Here is a 16,096-nt window from a genome sequence, read left to right as displayed (position 1 = left end):
GAATGATCAAATAGATGAGTAAATGCAGAGAAGGCTGTGTGCAGTGGCTCATGTCTGTAATCCCAGCATTTTGTGAGGCCAAAGGTGGAGGATCAGGAGTTCAAGACCAGCCTGGGCAACACAGCAAAACCCCGTCTGTACAAAAAATACAAAGAAATTAGCCAGGTGTGATGATGGCTGTGGTCCCAGCTACTTGGGAGGCTGAGGTGGGAGGATCGCTTGAGCCCAGAAGGTCGAGGCTGTAATGAGCTGTGTTCGCACCACTGCACTCCAGCCTGGGTGACAGAGAGAGACCCTGTCTCCAAAAGAAAAAAAAAACGGAGAAAAGAGATGAATATGCAGAAGTCTCCATGCAGAACTCAGCAATTTATGGGCTCCTCCCCCTCAGGGACACTCATTCAGTGTAGGCTGCACACAGGGACTTCCAACGACACCCTATAGAAGGAGGGAGAAAGCAGAACTGGGGTGGAGACCTGCGAGGTGACCAAGGTCAGCGCCGCAGCCAGAAGGCGTGTCAGCAGCGTGTAGCCTCGATGTGATGGGAGGGGGGCGGCGCCTTGCCTCTGCGGGCTTCCTCCCAAAACACCGCTGCCCCAACCTGACCATGAGAAAACCCCAGTCGAGAAAGAGCCTTCAAAATACTCTCACACTGTCACGATCACCAGAGACAAGGAGAGTCTGAGAAATGCTGCCGCCAAGGAGCGTGAGCAGACGGCGACCCGGTGGGATCCTGGGACAGAAAGGGGACCTCAGCTGTATGGACTCTAGCTAATAGTAACGTGTCACTATTTGTTCATTCATTAGAACAAATGCACGTCGCCTGTGCAAGATGTTCACGGGGCGGGTTGGTGGGGGGGCAGCAGGGGGTGTAATAAGAACTCCGGACTAGCTGCTCATTTTTTCTGTAAATGTAGAACTGTTCTAAAAATAAAGCCTATTGGTGTTTTAAAAACCCGAACCTCAACTGTCCCCAAGGTCCCTTGGCTCCCCTCTTCGAGGGGACGCAGAAGGTTTACTAGGGCTAAGGAACAAAAAATTCCTGGGGAGGGCCGACTCTGGGGAAGCGAGGCCAGGCCTGCGACGCCCTGCGGCTCGAGTGCTGGGGCCCAGGCCCGGTGGCTGCAGCGGCCGAGCCGGCCCAGGCTTGGGGAGGCGGGCAAGGCGCCCCAATGGGCTGGGGCTGGGGCTATGCCAGCTCCGCTCCCTCCTCTGGCCCAGGTCGCAGCTCGGGCAGGACGGGACAGGTGCGTCCCCTGCACAACCGCGCACCCCGGGCCAGGATGCAGCGCCCACCCCGAGGCCGCTCGGACCCCAACCAGACAGACCCCCGGGTCCCCGGGGACGAGCGGGCAGGGCTCCAGGGATCCGGGGATCCGCCCTGCTTCCCCGCAGCCGCCACTCCCAGCACGGCCGCCCCCAAGGCTCAGGCGCTGGTTTCCCAAAGGTCCCGGCCCCCTCGAGCTCGGAAAGGCTCGGCAGCCGCAGGCAGCGGGGCGGGGCTCTGAGCCGGACCCTGTGGGTCCTGCCCCGGCCACGCAGGCACCGCGGACTCCACTCCGCTCCCGCAGGTAGAGCACAGTGCGTGCAGGTAACGCCGGAGCCGGCCGCAGCACCAGGTGAGCCCCGCACACGTGTGCAGGCATGCGCCCCCGGCTTGGCGCGCCCCAGAGACGTTCCAGCCGCTTCGTCTGCGAAGGAGGCCCGGACAGGCCGGCCGCGCGCCCTGGACCCAGCACACGGCGGGGCGCGCGCTCCGGTACCCGCGGGCTTACTCTTGCGCTCTCCTCGGTCCTCGCACGCCCCCTGGCGCCAGGAGACCGCCCCTGCAGAAGGCGAGGTCGGGCTGAAGCGCGGTGCGCAGCGCCCTCGCGTGGACACGCGCCGCCACCGCCCGCCGCCGAGGTCTGCAGCCGACGTGGCCTACCTGGGACTTGCCGCGCGCTGACCTCGATGGTGCAGCAGCGACCAGGGTACGAGGGCACCATGGACCGTTTTGCATACGTGGAAACTGAGGCTTTCGAGGTCCTGGAGATGGTGCATTGACTCCGCATATGACAGAAGATTCAGTTCGCGCCCCGGCCTTGTCCCTCCAAATTCACACCAGGCCGCAGCGGCAGCAAAGCTCCCAGTTGGCGCGGGGCCCTGGACATCACCCGCCGTCGCTGGCCCCGGGGTGTCCCTGCAGCCCCAACGTCCAGGGCACTCTGGGACCCAGGACAGGGACCCGACCCAGCCAGGCAGGGCTCGTGACCAGCTCCTACCCTGGCGTCTGGTTCCAGGGCTGCTGGTTCCTGCACGCGCCCTCCCCAGTAGCACCACCTGGACCCTGGCACCAGGGGCTGCGTGCCTCCCCGGATGCGTGGGGCAGACCCCTCCAAAAGGGATGTGCACGGGCCGCCCCCAGGAGTGCGTGCCCGGAGCCTGAGCAGCCCTTCCCGGCCCGGACCCCCGATCCCACCCCTGTGTGCCCCAGGGCCCCGGGGAAGGGACAGAAACAGGGCGGGAAGCAAGAGGGGCACACGTGAGCGGGGCGATCTGTCCCCTGAAGCTGCCAAGACCCAGGACTTTCTAAATTCACAAGGCAGCCTTCCCGGTCACTGGTAGGTGTATTTGTCAAGGTAAGAGGACAGAACAGTTTAATGTTTGTTCGCTTGACTTAAAACTTCCAGTATTTGCGGCCGGACGCAGTGGCTCACGCCTGTAATCCCAGCACTTTGGGAGGCCGAGGCGGGCAGATCACGAGGTCAGAAAATCGAGACCATCCTGGCTAACAGGGTGAAACCCTGTCTCTACTAAAAATACAAAAAATTAGCCGGGCGTGGTGGCGGGCGCCTGTAGTCTCAGCTACTCGGGAGGCTGAGGCAGGAGAATGGCGTGAACCCGGGAGGCGGAGCTTGCAGTGAGCCAAGATCGCGCCACTGCACTCCAGCCTGGGCGACAGAGCGAGACTCTGTCTCAAAAAAAAAAAAAAAAAAACTTAAGTGTTTGCACACGGCATGGGAGGATTTCTATCTGAACTGCTGCTCCCAGGGTGCCCAGGGCGACCTCACCCTCTGGAGACCCAGGTAACGGATCCGCCGTAAGAACCCAGCGCGCTTCGCGCCGGGGGTGGGTGCTCCCGCCCGCGTCAGACCTGCCTTCAGGGAGAATCCGTCCCCCACCCCAGGCCTAAGCACAGCGCTTGCTGTGATCCGGGAGAAGCAGGATCCGGAGCCTGGTATGAACTCTGGCTGAGCCACTTGCCCCTTGGATAAGAGCTTTGGCAAATTCCTGTGCTTGTTTCCCCACCAACAAAAATAACCCCAAAAACGCCATCGTGCTGGGGGGTCCTCAGCAGGTTCTAAATAGGCACCGCGCTTCGGGCAGGGCATGGCCTTCACGGTGGGCTGCTCCTGTGGTGCCAGCGTTCTCTCTCCTTCTGGCAAAGCCGGTCCTGGGCACCTCCTCACCCTCTCTGCCTACCATTAGGACCAGTATGGGCCCATCCACAGCCCAGCACTCCACCCTGCACCCAGTGCTGTCCCTGGACACCCCGAGGAACATGTCTCCCTCCCAAGCCACAGGGGCCAATTCACTGACTCCTCACACCTCATAGGGGTTAAGAGGGCAAACTGCAGCCAGGAGGCCCAGAGTCAAATCCCAGGTCCAACAGGTACTATGAGCAGGAGCAGTGTGCTTCACCCATGCCTCAGTTTCCCCATCTGTCAAATGGGGCTGAAGATGCCTACCTCATAGGGTTGTGGTGAGAATTAAATGACTTAATACATGTCAACTATTCAGGACAGCACCTGTTTGCTGTGGTGGTTTCAGCATCGGGTGGAGAGTATGTCCCTGCAGGAATGCACCTAGAACAAGGGGTCAAAGGTGACCGGGTGTGTGTTTCTCTAGCGAGCAGTTCGGAGCAATTTCAAAGAGAAGATCATGGCTAAGGTGAGTGGCCCTTTAACAGAATCTCTGGGAAAGGAGAACACTGGGGTCAGGGCCTGAGTTCCCCGACCCCCTTCAGCCACACTCCTTGAAGCAGGGCTGGCCTTCCAGGCCTGCCACCTGTGCAGTCCCATGGGGCCCTGCACTCAGAAGGACCACACTCAGTTTCACGTTCTGCTATTGTCATCTCGAAATTCTTAATAATTTTATCTGAACTCGTGCTGTTAGTGCAGGGGCACCACAGAGCATGTGGGTGAGCAGAGAACTGGCTACTCCTTGCCACTCGGCTAACATGCAGGGTTCGCGATGCGCCAGAAGCAGCGTTCCAGTGGGCCTCAGCATCGGAGGTGACAAGACTCAAGGCGAGGGCAACCTCAGCGTGTAACCAGCTACGACAGGACAGCTGGAGCTGACAGCCCTGGCACCACGCTTTCCAATCACATGAGAACTTGCTTCCAGCCCAGAAAGAGCAATTGCATTCTAAGAAACACGGATGACGGAGGAAGCCATCATATCCTCTCTGCCTTGTCTCTTGCCTGTACTAGCCAACTACTCACACTGAAGATGACACAGAAGGCAGGCAATGACAGGGCAACCCACAGCTCCTTCTCTCTCGTGGTAACCTTAGCCTTAAGGCAGCATTCGCTGAGGGAATGTGCATGGATCAAGAGCATTTCCTTTTGTGCAGTGCCTCCAGCATCCTGGAGATAGACATAGATGGGCCAGCTCAAGTATCCCACACACAAGTTAAATGCTCTTATATTTGCATTTGAAATTGCCACTACACAGTGCAAAGAAAAGCAGAAACATTCATGTTAATAACTTAATGTTCTAATTTTTCTTTACTTAGAATATTAAGTAGCAAATAATACACACCCAGGGAAAAACCTTTATATCTTAGCACCTCCAACGGCACTTTTTGCCTGCTTTCTGAACAAGCCCTAAAATTTATAAACCTGGACCTGCAGGAAGGCCCTGCCCAGCAATATAGGAGGCTCCTTCCCTGGCAGTGGCCCGGGAAACAGCAGAGTGCCACAGCCCCGATGGGAACCCAGGGCTCCAGCGCTTAGCTGCAGGAGGAGGGCAAAAACCTGCCGTCACCCCACAGCATGCCCAGCGGGGTGTTATTTTCAATAGCAACATGCTTTCTTACACTTAAGTGTGTGAAACTACACACGCTTCCTGCACCTCAGTGCACGGGGTTCTGGGATGAAGACAAAATGCTGGCATGGAGGCTGGCCCGGAAAATCCAGCCCGCTAACCGTGGGACACCACCTCCCATCTCAGCCTCTCCACTCAGGACCGTCCCTGCCAGATCCTATGCTGCTTCTCATCAGCAACTTTGGACAGCCAAGCGCGCTGCACATGGGACACGCTCCTACCCACCAGGAGCCTTTGATTCTGGGATAAGATTCCTGGCATGAGGAAGACCCGCAGATCCTCCCTACCCGCACCCACCAAGGGCAAATGCCCTGGAACCTTCCTCCAGACCTAAAGGCAAAATAGAGGGATATGCTGGGGCTCAGAAAATGATACCCCAAGGCCTGTGGTTTTGGCACATTGAGGAACTGCAGGACACCGGAAGGGCCTCAGAAGCAAGGGCTCTCTGACCCTCTGGCCCCTTCCCTTGCCCGCACCCCACCTCCCCTCAAGGTAGGCCACGGAAAGTAGAATGCCTCTTCCCCAGTGCAGGTCATAGAAACCAGAACCCCTCTCCTGCAAGGCCAGCCATAAAACCTAGAAATATGGCCAGGCTCTGTGGCTCACGCCTGTAATCCCAGCACTTGGGAGGCTGAGGGAGGCGGATCACTTGAGGTCAGGAGTCTCGAGACCCACCTGGCCAACATGCCGAAACCCCGTCTCTACTAAAAATACAAAAACTAGCCGGGCATGGTGGCACATGCCTGTAATCCCAGCGACTGTGGAGGCTGAGGCAGGAGAATCGCTTGAACCCAGGAGGCAGAGGTTGCAGTGAGCCGAGATCGCGCCACTGCACTCCAGCCTGGGGGACAAGAGCAAAACTCTGTCTCAAGAGAAAAAAAAAAAAAAAAACTAGAAATATGACTCTAACTTTCCCTGGCCTTTGTGTAGGAGTGTAACTGAGCAGCTTAACTTCAAAATGCGTTTTTAGACTTTTTGTTCCTTTTTCTTTAGTCCTGAGATGCAACCTTAGAGCAAACTGCAGAAGCCTTTTCCCTTAATCTTAAAATAGACTCCATACCCCTCCCCTTTCTCACCATATACTCTCTTCACATGTGTCTGTGAGCTAGTCTCTAATTATGTGCTTACTTCGAAGTTCTAGGCACTAATCTTGAGACAGACCAAGCGTGGAAACCCAGCTGCAAAATCCCAGAGCTTACCTCAAGGTGACCAGTCAAATCTGGCCACTTGTTGAGATGACACCAGCCCACACTCCAGGTGGACTGAGGCCCAGGACAGCCACCGGAACAAGACACACATTGTACTCAGCACAATCCCTGCATGCCTCCCATCTCAAGTTCCCTACTCTCCACTTTTTAAACCCTTGCCTTCTCTCCAGAAATTCAAAGTAGTTACTTTGGGTGGGAATCCAGCCATATCCCCATGACTAGTTCTGGTTAATAGTCACTTTCTTTCTACCAGACCTTGCTCTTGTCAACTGGACCCTGTAACTGGCGAGCACCCGGATCTGAGTTCCACTACAGGAGCCAGCCACAAAGACATCCTCAACACTACTTTATCTGAAAATGGATCCCAGACCTTCATTCCAGAAGGGCCCTGCCCTGTACCTGGAAGGAAGAAAGCTACACACGGGGCAAGGCTTCCCCATCCAGTCTACGATTAGATCCTTCCCTTCTGTCCAATCACATTTCTGCACAGCCACCCACTCTTCGTTGAATCTGAGTGTGAACATGCAGTTTCTCTTGGGTTTTTATTTCTGAAGGCTCCTGTGTCACCTAAGTCTTTACATACATTTTATACTTGTCCTTGGTAATCTATTCTAGGTGTTGGCTGTGCCCTTTGTGATGGGTGAGGAAAGGCATCCTCCTTTCTGCCCCTACAGACAGGTGACGGGGCTCTCTGAGGGCATCCAAGCTCCTTCTGGCTTTTCTCCATTATATCGGGGCTCTTCCTTTTAAGCACAAAACATAGTACAAGAGCATAAAAATCTATTTTAATTCTTTTAGAAATTACCACACATGCCTTCTTCCTAAATAGACAGCTCCCATATCCAGGTTACAAGCTTGAGCTCAACGACAGGGCTAGGGGTTAGGGAACTCGCTCCTGGGGACAGCAGGCTGGGAGATGAGGGGCAGAGAAACCCTTACCTTACCACATGGCAGGCATCCCCCGGGTAACCCTGAACAAGGGCAGGCTCTCTCTCTAGGAGTTCATATGGAAATCTGTAACTTCCTCAAATAAAACTTGATTTTTTGAGAAAAGATGAACACTGTACCACTGACAACCATTTAGATGAATGACCGTGGGGAGAACAAGAAGGTCTTTTTCAGTCAGAATTTGCGGGTCCTGGCAATTAGGTTTTTTTGTTTTGTTTTGTTTTCTGAGACAGGCTCTTATTTTGTCACCCAAGCTGGGGTGCAATGGCACGATCACTGCAGCCTTGACCTCCTGGGCTCAAGCAATCCTCCCATCTCAGCTCCCCAAGTAGCTGGGACTACAGGTGCACACCACCATGACCAGTTAATTTTTTATTTTTTATAGATATGAGGTTTCGCCATGTTGCTCAGGCTGGTCTCAAGCTCCCGAGCTCAAACAACCCGCCTGCCTCCGCCTCCCAAAGTACTGGGATTACAAGCAGGAGCCATTGTGCCCAGCCTGGCACTTAATTTGTAAAAGCCACACCATTTCTAACAGGAACGTAAAAATACCAGGTCATTTCAGAAGCCCCAGACTTGGGCAACTCCACTCACTAACTTGCAGCGTGCTACCTCAAAGCCAGTGTGGCACGAGGCTTCAAGCACAGCACTGGGGCTGCGCTGACAGATCCTGGTTCAAATCCTGGCTCCCAGCCCTAGAACCTTACAGTGACCTAAGTGCACCAAGACTCCTTCCTCAACGTGTTCTGCTGCAGCCAGTGAGTCAGTGCACGTGCCCGGCCCATGAGCTAACTGAACTCATGGCTTCTGAATCTGAATGTCTCTAAATATCAGACAAAGCTGTATGAAAAAAGCCCCCAAGACTCTGAAACCAGATGGGATGCCAGTTATAAAACTTGTCTTTAAAGTTACCCATCCTGGTGAATGAGGCATCAGGAAGCTACTGCAGCTTGTGTCTGATTCAGAAAGGTGGATACCTTTCCTCATCCATCACAAGGGGCACAGCCGACACTCCTATAACAAAAGAGATTAACAAGAGAAAAGCGTAAGATTTATTTAAGTCTTACGTGACACAGGAGCCTTCAGAAGTGAAGACCCAAAGACTCAAGAGAAACTGTCCATATTTATGCTGATTCAACGATCAGTGGACGGCCGTGAGGAAATGTGACGAGACAAAAAGGGAAGGGTCTAGGTCCTCAAACTCAACATCTGAAATGTGTATAGAACAAGAATTCACCTGCAAATGATCAACTTACTTTTATTTAGAAAGGTTTGAATTTCGAAAAGTAGCAACTGTCAAATTTGAGAAAACTGATCTTAGGTCAGGCATGGTGGCTAGGGCCTGTAATCCCAACACTTTGGGAGGCTGAGGTGGGAGGATCACTTGAGCCCAGGAGATTGAGACCAGCCTGGGCAACATAGTGAGACTTCATCTCTACAAAAAAAAAATCAAAACACAGCCGGGCATGGTGGCACATGCCTGTCATCTCAGCTACTGAGGAGGCTGAGGGGGGAGGATCTTGAGCCTGGGAGGTCAAGGATGCCGTGAGCCATGACTGCACCACTGCACTCCAGCCTGGGTGACAGAGGAGACCCTGTCTCAAAAAACAAAGGAGAAGAAAGCTGATTTTACTTTAAAAACTAAACCAGAAATCATGTCTCATATTGCAATCTTAAGCTTGTAACTTCTGACTGTCAAGATAGGTCTTATTTGTATAATTCTTTCCAATAAGGCAGATAATGATTACCAAGCACTTAAAATGTATTACAGTTGTTTCAGAGATTAAACATTTTTAAGTTATTAAAATGAGGCTTTCTAATTATAAAAACATGCTATTTTTTAGTCTACTCCTCAACTGTCTTAAGACATTTTTGTAAAGAATGGAAATGGCAAATAACTTTTTTCCTTCCTTCTTAATGATCAATCCAATGGGACCAAGGTGGACTTCCTGATGGTTCTGCAAGGCTCAGTGTTCAACAAAAAAAGGCAAAAACATGTAAGTCACACGTGGGCAAGGCAACTGAACCCACCAGGTCCTGTTATTTTATTAAGGAGCATTTACATTATGATAGCAAGTTTCAACACATTCATCAACAAGGCGGTCTTCAAATCAATCAGTCAACCCCTGGAGTTAGAAAGTAGAGTCATGAGGAAGAGCTGCTTGGCTGTAGGAAGTAGGGTTAATGCCCTCTAATCCCCAGGAAAGGGGCAGACTGAAGCCAGAGCCAGAATCCTGGCAATTCACCAGTTTCTCATCACAGGTAAAAAGGCAACTGCATCCCACATAGCTCTGAGGGGGAGGCCTCCTGGGAGGGGAAAGCCTAAGGTTTGGGTGTCCCAGACCCTGGATGGAAGCCCCAGCTCCCAACCTGTAGCTGTGCCCTTGAGATAGCTGCTTTCTCCCCTCACCTGCAAAGGAGAATTCCACAAACTACCTAGCCTGTTTCACTGGTTTTTTTCTTTCCATTTTTGATCAAGAGTTTTTATTTAAAAAAAAAAGTTCATTCCTGCAGGCTTATTTCCCCTAAACAGATACCAATTCCCTAAGAAGCCTTCCTACAAGGAAGGCACAAACACGCAAGTCAAGAGGAGTGAACAGCCCTGCCTGTATGAGGGCCTTTCTGGTTCCTATTCAACCAGCCTCTTCTAGAAAGGAAATTCTGACATTTGAGGTTTGGTTTCTAAGAGTTAACAGGCAAATAGATGGCAGCCCCCATCATCGAGAGCCTCCCCACAGCACCAGCTCTATCCTAAGCACCATGCAGCTTTAACCTGGCAGGATGCCACACAAAGCCCCACTACATACTCAACAGAGCAGGCCAAGAAAGGGAGGGCAGGCAGAGCTGGCCACAGGCTCTGGCCAGGGTCCACGCTCCCAAAAACGCAGCAGTGCTTCTCGGAACAGAAATGTGTCCAGACATGAAAACCCTCCATACAAAGCCTGCCTGGAGGGTCCCTCCCACCACAAGCACCCAACGAGGACTCACGTGTGGGACAACATCCAAATGACACATTGTCACCTTTCCTTGTGAACTGAACAGATTTCTCAAATTCAGAAAACAACTTTGTCTCTAGAATTTGAGGATCAGAGAGGATTTCAATTCTGATAAAACATTTCTACAAGAGCAGGCTCAATTATAAACCCATACGCAAACTCTCTTTTTGTTAGAAAATTCAATAGGGGAAGTTCAGCTGGGCTCAAGAATCTTACTTTACTTCCTAAAATACACTAATAAAATCAGATTAGGAATGGCCATCAATCCGTTTGCATGAACAAGATGTCTTGACCTTCCCCATGTCTGGCCAGAAACAACTAGAAAATAGAAATATGCTGCACTGTCACTCCAACTTACCTGGAGTCAGTGGAGCCAAAGACCATCAGAATTTAAGAGGATAAAATAATATAGGACACAGGGGCAACTCCCCAAAAACTCTCCACACTCATCCTGACTCAAACCAGGATGGCTCAACAAAGGATAACGTCACTGACACCTTACGTCCTGCAGGAGTCAACCAAAGGGAAAGGAGGTCTTCCTAAAGCGCACTCACCACATGACATTATCAGAGCAACGGCCTCTGGCCAGAACAGTATTTCCCAAACTGGAGGCAGCCATTTATGTTAAAAGTTGTGCATTTTATTTATTTGTATGTGCATTAGAAAAAAACGGGCTTACTGAATCTGTGATGCCAAAGATATTCTTGCTTAGGATAAAGTGAAAGTAAAAGTTGACTTAGAAAATATACTAGGACAGTTGGCACTTAGAGAAAAAGCAGTATGCAAATGATTTAAGTTTGAGATAAGTATACCAAAAAAGTATGGAGCCCTCCTCCATGACACACATCCCTGCAGCCAATGGCTTCATAAAATTTCAGTTAAAATTCTATTTCTATCTACATTTAAGAAGTTTTACTTATACAATGATTTTCATTTTAAATAGAAACAAGGAAGTTCTCATGGACCAATGCTATAAACAGCCTTACCTAATTACACAGAATGCCAAGAAAATCCACCATCATGGGTGTCCTAACACCTAGCAGGAAGCAAGGCCATGTCGAGCTTTATGACTTGTACAGACCACCCTCTGTAACACACAAATCAGCACTCTACTCTTTACACAATCAAAACAGAGAAAAACAGCCTGAGCTGAAGAGACAGCAGCAGTGTGGAGGTGGTGGGCTAATCTTACCTAGGAATAGATGCATTTCATCCTGTTTATTCTTGTCTGAATTACTGACTTCTGTTTCCCTTTCCTTATCGCCACCAGACAGTACCAGCGTCTTAACTGCCCAAACAAACAGGGTGGGGTAATATATGAAGAGAATGTGCTACAAGTACAAAAAAAAAAACTAAGAACCATGAGGTGAATTTAGCCATCCCATTTGACGCCTGCACTGTGGAAGCCTAGTGGAGCAACTATTTTTCAAATATGTTAGATTCAGGATCAAAAATATTGTTAAAATTTTCATGGACTTCAAACTGTTCTCAATAGGAGGACCAAAGGAACCTGAACGACCAAATCAATGTTTATTATAAGTAAGTGGACCAAGTGTGGTGGTCCTACCTGTAAATTCCAGCACTTTGGGAGGCTGAGGCAGGAGACCTCATCTCTACAAGAAATAAAAAATTAGGTGGGCATGGTGGTGCACGCCTGTGGTCCCAGCTACTCAGAAGGCTGAGGCAGGAGGATCGCTTGGCCCCGAGAAGTCGAGGCTGCAATGAGCCATAATCATGCCACTGCACTCCAGCCTGGGTGACAGAGCCAGACCCCGTCTGAAAAAAAAAAAAAAAAGTAGTGATGCTTACAACAAATGACAATACTTTTCCATTCTTTGTCATGACTACCCATTCTTCTAGACCTTATGAAAAAAGTGCTTGTTGTACCATATTCAATGAGAAATCATTTTCCTCTTAAATGTTTCTTGATAATTCACTACTGGTGCCTTGTGAAATGAGTCTCTAAACCTGCAGACATCCTACACTGCCTCTGCAATGTAACCAGTGCCGAGCTCAGCAATGACATCAGAAACTAATTTCCGTTGTTTTTCCTAAGCTGTAAAGAGATCTTTCACCAGCGAGGGGAGCCATTGTGTTGGCAAAGGAGTTGTCCTAAATACTGTTGTCTACTGCATTCCGCCACAGTTCTCCATTTTCTGAAGACTGCCTTTCTTAACTGCTAGAAGATACTCATGTACTAAGAAAAAGAGATTTAAGGTGGGTTAATTATAGTAGCTGTATGTTTAATACTGCTGTAAAGATACACTTTTTTCATACAATTATTGTTAATAATTTGAAGATGTTTATTGCATTCTATTTTTGGTGGGAAAAAAACGTAACATACATTTATTTAGCACGACATTGTGAAATACACAAAACATGTAACTGAGAAAGCAGGAATTTTCTATTCCTAGTCCATTTCTGAGGACTAAATCATGAACTGCTCCCAATGTAGTTAAATATTTCTTACAATAGTTGGGCACCAAGTTTAAGATTAATTAATTTTCTCCTCTCAGTATAGGCAGCAATTCACCATTTTCTTTCAGTTCCTAAAAATAAAAAACAACAATAATAATATGTATATGCATATATAAAAAGATGGAAACATCTAAACAATCACAGCTTGTATGTATATCTGAGAACCAAAAGAAACACCTATTGGATTAAAACTCCAGTCTCTTAACACTCTCAAACTAAACGAGCCATAAACCCTGAATACACTATCAGGTTAAAAAACTTAACAAGGTATTCTTGGCCACGTGTGGTGGCTCACAAATGTAATCCCAGCACTTTGGGAGGCCGAGGTGGGCAGATCACTTGAGGCCAGGAGTTCAAGACCAGCCTGACCAACATGGTGAAATCTGTCTCTTAAAAAATAAATAAATAAGGCTGGGTGCAGTGGCTCATGCCTGTAATCCCAGCACTTTGGGAGGCCGAGGAGGGCAGATCACCTGAGGTCAGGAGTTGCAGAACAGCCTGGCCAACATGGTGAAACCCTGTCTCTACTAAAAATACAAAAATCAGTTGGGCATGGTGGCGGGCACCTGTAATCCCAGCTACTCAGGAGGCTGAGACAGGGAGAATCTCTTGAACCCGGGAGGTGGAGGTTGTAGTGAGCCAAGATCGTGCCATTGCACTCCAGCCTGGGCTAGAGCAAGACTCCATCTCATTCATTCATTCATAAATAAATAAATGAAGTTAAGGTATCCTAAAACCAACAGATCGTTTAGTATTAGGAAACGCAGCAACTGGAGCCAATGAAGCCCCTATTTAAACTGTAGCAATAAATAAGGAAAATAAATCAAGTGACTTTCAAGGTTGAAGAATGAAGTAATGTGGCTGGGTGCAGTGGCTCACACCTATAATCCCAGCACTTTAAGAGGCCAAGGGGGCAGATCACTTGAAGTCAGGAGTTCGAGGCCAGCCTGGCCAACATGACAAAACCCATCTCTATTAAAAAAAAAATTAGCCAGGTGGGCGTGGTGGCATGTGCCTGTAATTCTAGCTACTTAAGAGGCTGAGGCATGAAAATTGCTTGAACCCAGAAGGTGGAGGGTGCACTGACCCAAGAGCCAAGATTGCACCACTGCACTCCAGCCTGGGTGACAGAGTGAGACTCTGTCTCGAAAAAAAGGAAAAAAAAAAAGCAGTGTGACGTTGAAAGTCTACTCAAATATGATGCTTGTTCCCCTCCCGTTCTTCCACTCACAGAGAGGAATCAGGCTTTGCTATTGAAACCCAACCTGGCAATACATCTCTGCCTCAGGAAAAGCTAGAGTACCAGTAAGAGGGAAAGGCAGAAACCATTAAAAAGACCTAACAATTCAGAAACAGACATGGCATCAAAAGAGCTACCACTAGGTTGACTGGAACTGCAGTACAGGCGCCATGCTCCTTGTGCCTGTTTTTCAGATTTAAAATCTGGATTATAGACACCAAGTTTGAAAGGACAGACATGATAAATAAGATTTTCTGGTTTAAAGAAACATTTAGTATGATATAACATTTCAGGTTATCACTGAACAGCATAAACATCAATCAATAAAACCATTAAAATCCGTATGACCTCCTCTGGATGAAATTCAAATAGGAATGATTCTGTCACACAAAACCCAGAGGGCTTTCAGTCATGTCTAGGGATCTTCTTCTACCTACTCAACGAGCAGACACCCTGCCCCTCCAAGGGACCCAGCAGGACTTTTCTGAGCACACACTCAAGAAGGCACGGAGAGGACCACGCAGCTGAGTGGGCAAGGGCAGGTGGCCCTCAGGTGGAATCTGGACTCAACGGCTTACTAGTTATGGGATGGTGGACAATTCACCTGACCTCTCCATGTCTCTGTTTCCTCATCTACTGACTAAGAAGAATTCTGCTCTCTGAGGCTGCTTGGGAGATTACGTGAAGCAGCCTCTTAAAGCACCAAAGCAGTGTGCCTGGAACATTGGAAGCGCGCCAAATAAGGCAGTCCTCGCCACCCTCACTGCTGTTAATGCGAGCCGGCAGGTAGAAAGTCTAAACCTAACCAAATCTTCTATCTCTCTCAACAAACTGTCTTAAGTCCAAACATTCTGGAACAGCAGTAGTGAACCGTTTACTCTTCAGAGGCAATAACAACTCACAATTTTCTCAGGACACTAGATTGGCTGAGTAACTAAATCATTATTCAGTCCCTCATTCAACAAAACAAACGCTCATTCCTCCAAAGAGGCCAGCCAGATTAGACCATTTCAAACATCTTTTAATTGAACTGAACATGAAGAACTGCATTCTGCAAGAAACAGATCAAAATGGGATCCTAAGAGCTATTCCATATATCTTCTCAAGGAAAAACGTTAACAATATCACACATTTCAAACGTATATGTTCTTAGCAGGTGAACATAAAAAATCATATAATACTCCGTTATATAACTAAAAAGAAGTTACCCACGCAGCTTAGCTTTAGAATTAAATGAGATTTATTGATTGTATCTTCCCAAGAGTTACCAATGGCTAAGGTACAGGCTATAAAACATTCAGACAAGAACAGGCTCAAGAGTATTTGGGGTTTGAGTACTGTTTGTGTCTTACAAAAATAAGACTATATGTGTATATATATATAGAGAGAGAGAGAGGGAGGGAGGGAGGGAAGGAGGGAGGGAGGGAAGAAACAAATGCAGATCTGTTTTTGCTGCTTCGGGGCTATTCAAGAGCTATAGTCTTAAAAATTTTTTCCTCCAGGAGTGAGACCATTCCCCAGGAAAAATGTCTCACTGGCTTGTTTAAGAAGTATGATATCAAACCTGGAACTCCACAGGAAACAAAACCTACACAAAGGCCACCAAAGGACAAAAAGAGCCTCTGCGTCAACGGAACTCAAGCTTTGTTTTTATAAAACATATTGGTCCAAAGTGCTGATGTCATTTCAGTGGTAGGCTAGTGCTTCACTTTACAAAAGCACGTGTTAAAAACTTTTATTTTGGCCAGGCACGGTGGCTCATGCCTGTAATCCCAGCACTTTGGGAGGCCAAGGCGGGCGGATCACCTGAGGTCAGCAGTTCAAGACCAGCCTGGCCAACATGGTGAAACCCCATCTCTACTAAAAATACAAAAATTAGTGGGGCGTGGTGGCGGGTGCCTGTAATCCCAGCTACTCAGGAGGCTGAGGCAGGAGAATCACATGAACCTGGGAGGCAGAGGCTGCAGTGAGCCGAGATTGCACCATTGCACTCCAGCGGGGAACAAGAGCGAAACTCTCTCTCAAAAAAAAATTAAAAAAAAAAACAACAACTTTTATTTTACAACATAACTAGAAGTAGTACTACTTGCTATTTGTTTTCCACATAAAAAGTCGAAGATCTGACCTCAGAAAAAATT

At 48.9% G+C, this 16,096-nt stretch overlaps 1 protein-coding gene across 6 annotated transcripts in view; it reads right to left on the bottom strand.

Annotated features, from left to right (window-relative positions):
• GLRX3 (glutaredoxin 3) overlaps nucleotides 1–16,096 on the bottom strand; it is a 108,572-nt gene that overhangs the window by 47,972 nt on the left and 44,504 nt on the right. For 2 of the 6 annotated variants that reach the window (XM_055093486.2, XM_055093489.2), the window contains exons 11-12: nucleotides 11,808–12,016; nucleotides 8,487–8,843 (exon numbers count right to left, since the gene is read on the bottom strand). In XM_055093486.2, the coding sequence (XP_054949461.1) occupies nucleotides 8,567–8,843; nucleotides 11,808–12,016 (486 nt within the window). In that variant the 3' untranslated portion in view covers nucleotides 8,487–8,566. Of the gene's footprint in view, nucleotides 1–6,060; nucleotides 8,259–8,486; nucleotides 8,844–11,751; nucleotides 12,790–16,096 lie in introns of those variants that run through there. The other 4 variants (XM_063607589.1, XM_055093488.2, XM_055093487.2 and 1 more) reach the window with 4 other exon arrangements.

The sequence above is a fragment of the Pan paniscus genome, chromosome 8 (assembly GCF_029289425.2).
Source record: "Pan paniscus chromosome 8, NHGRI_mPanPan1-v2.0_pri, whole genome shotgun sequence".
NCBI classification, from domain to species: Eukaryota; Metazoa; Chordata; class Mammalia; order Primates; family Hominidae; genus Pan; species Pan paniscus.
Note: the sequence above shows the minus strand (reverse complement) of the source record. Positions and strands in the feature narration are given on the sequence as shown.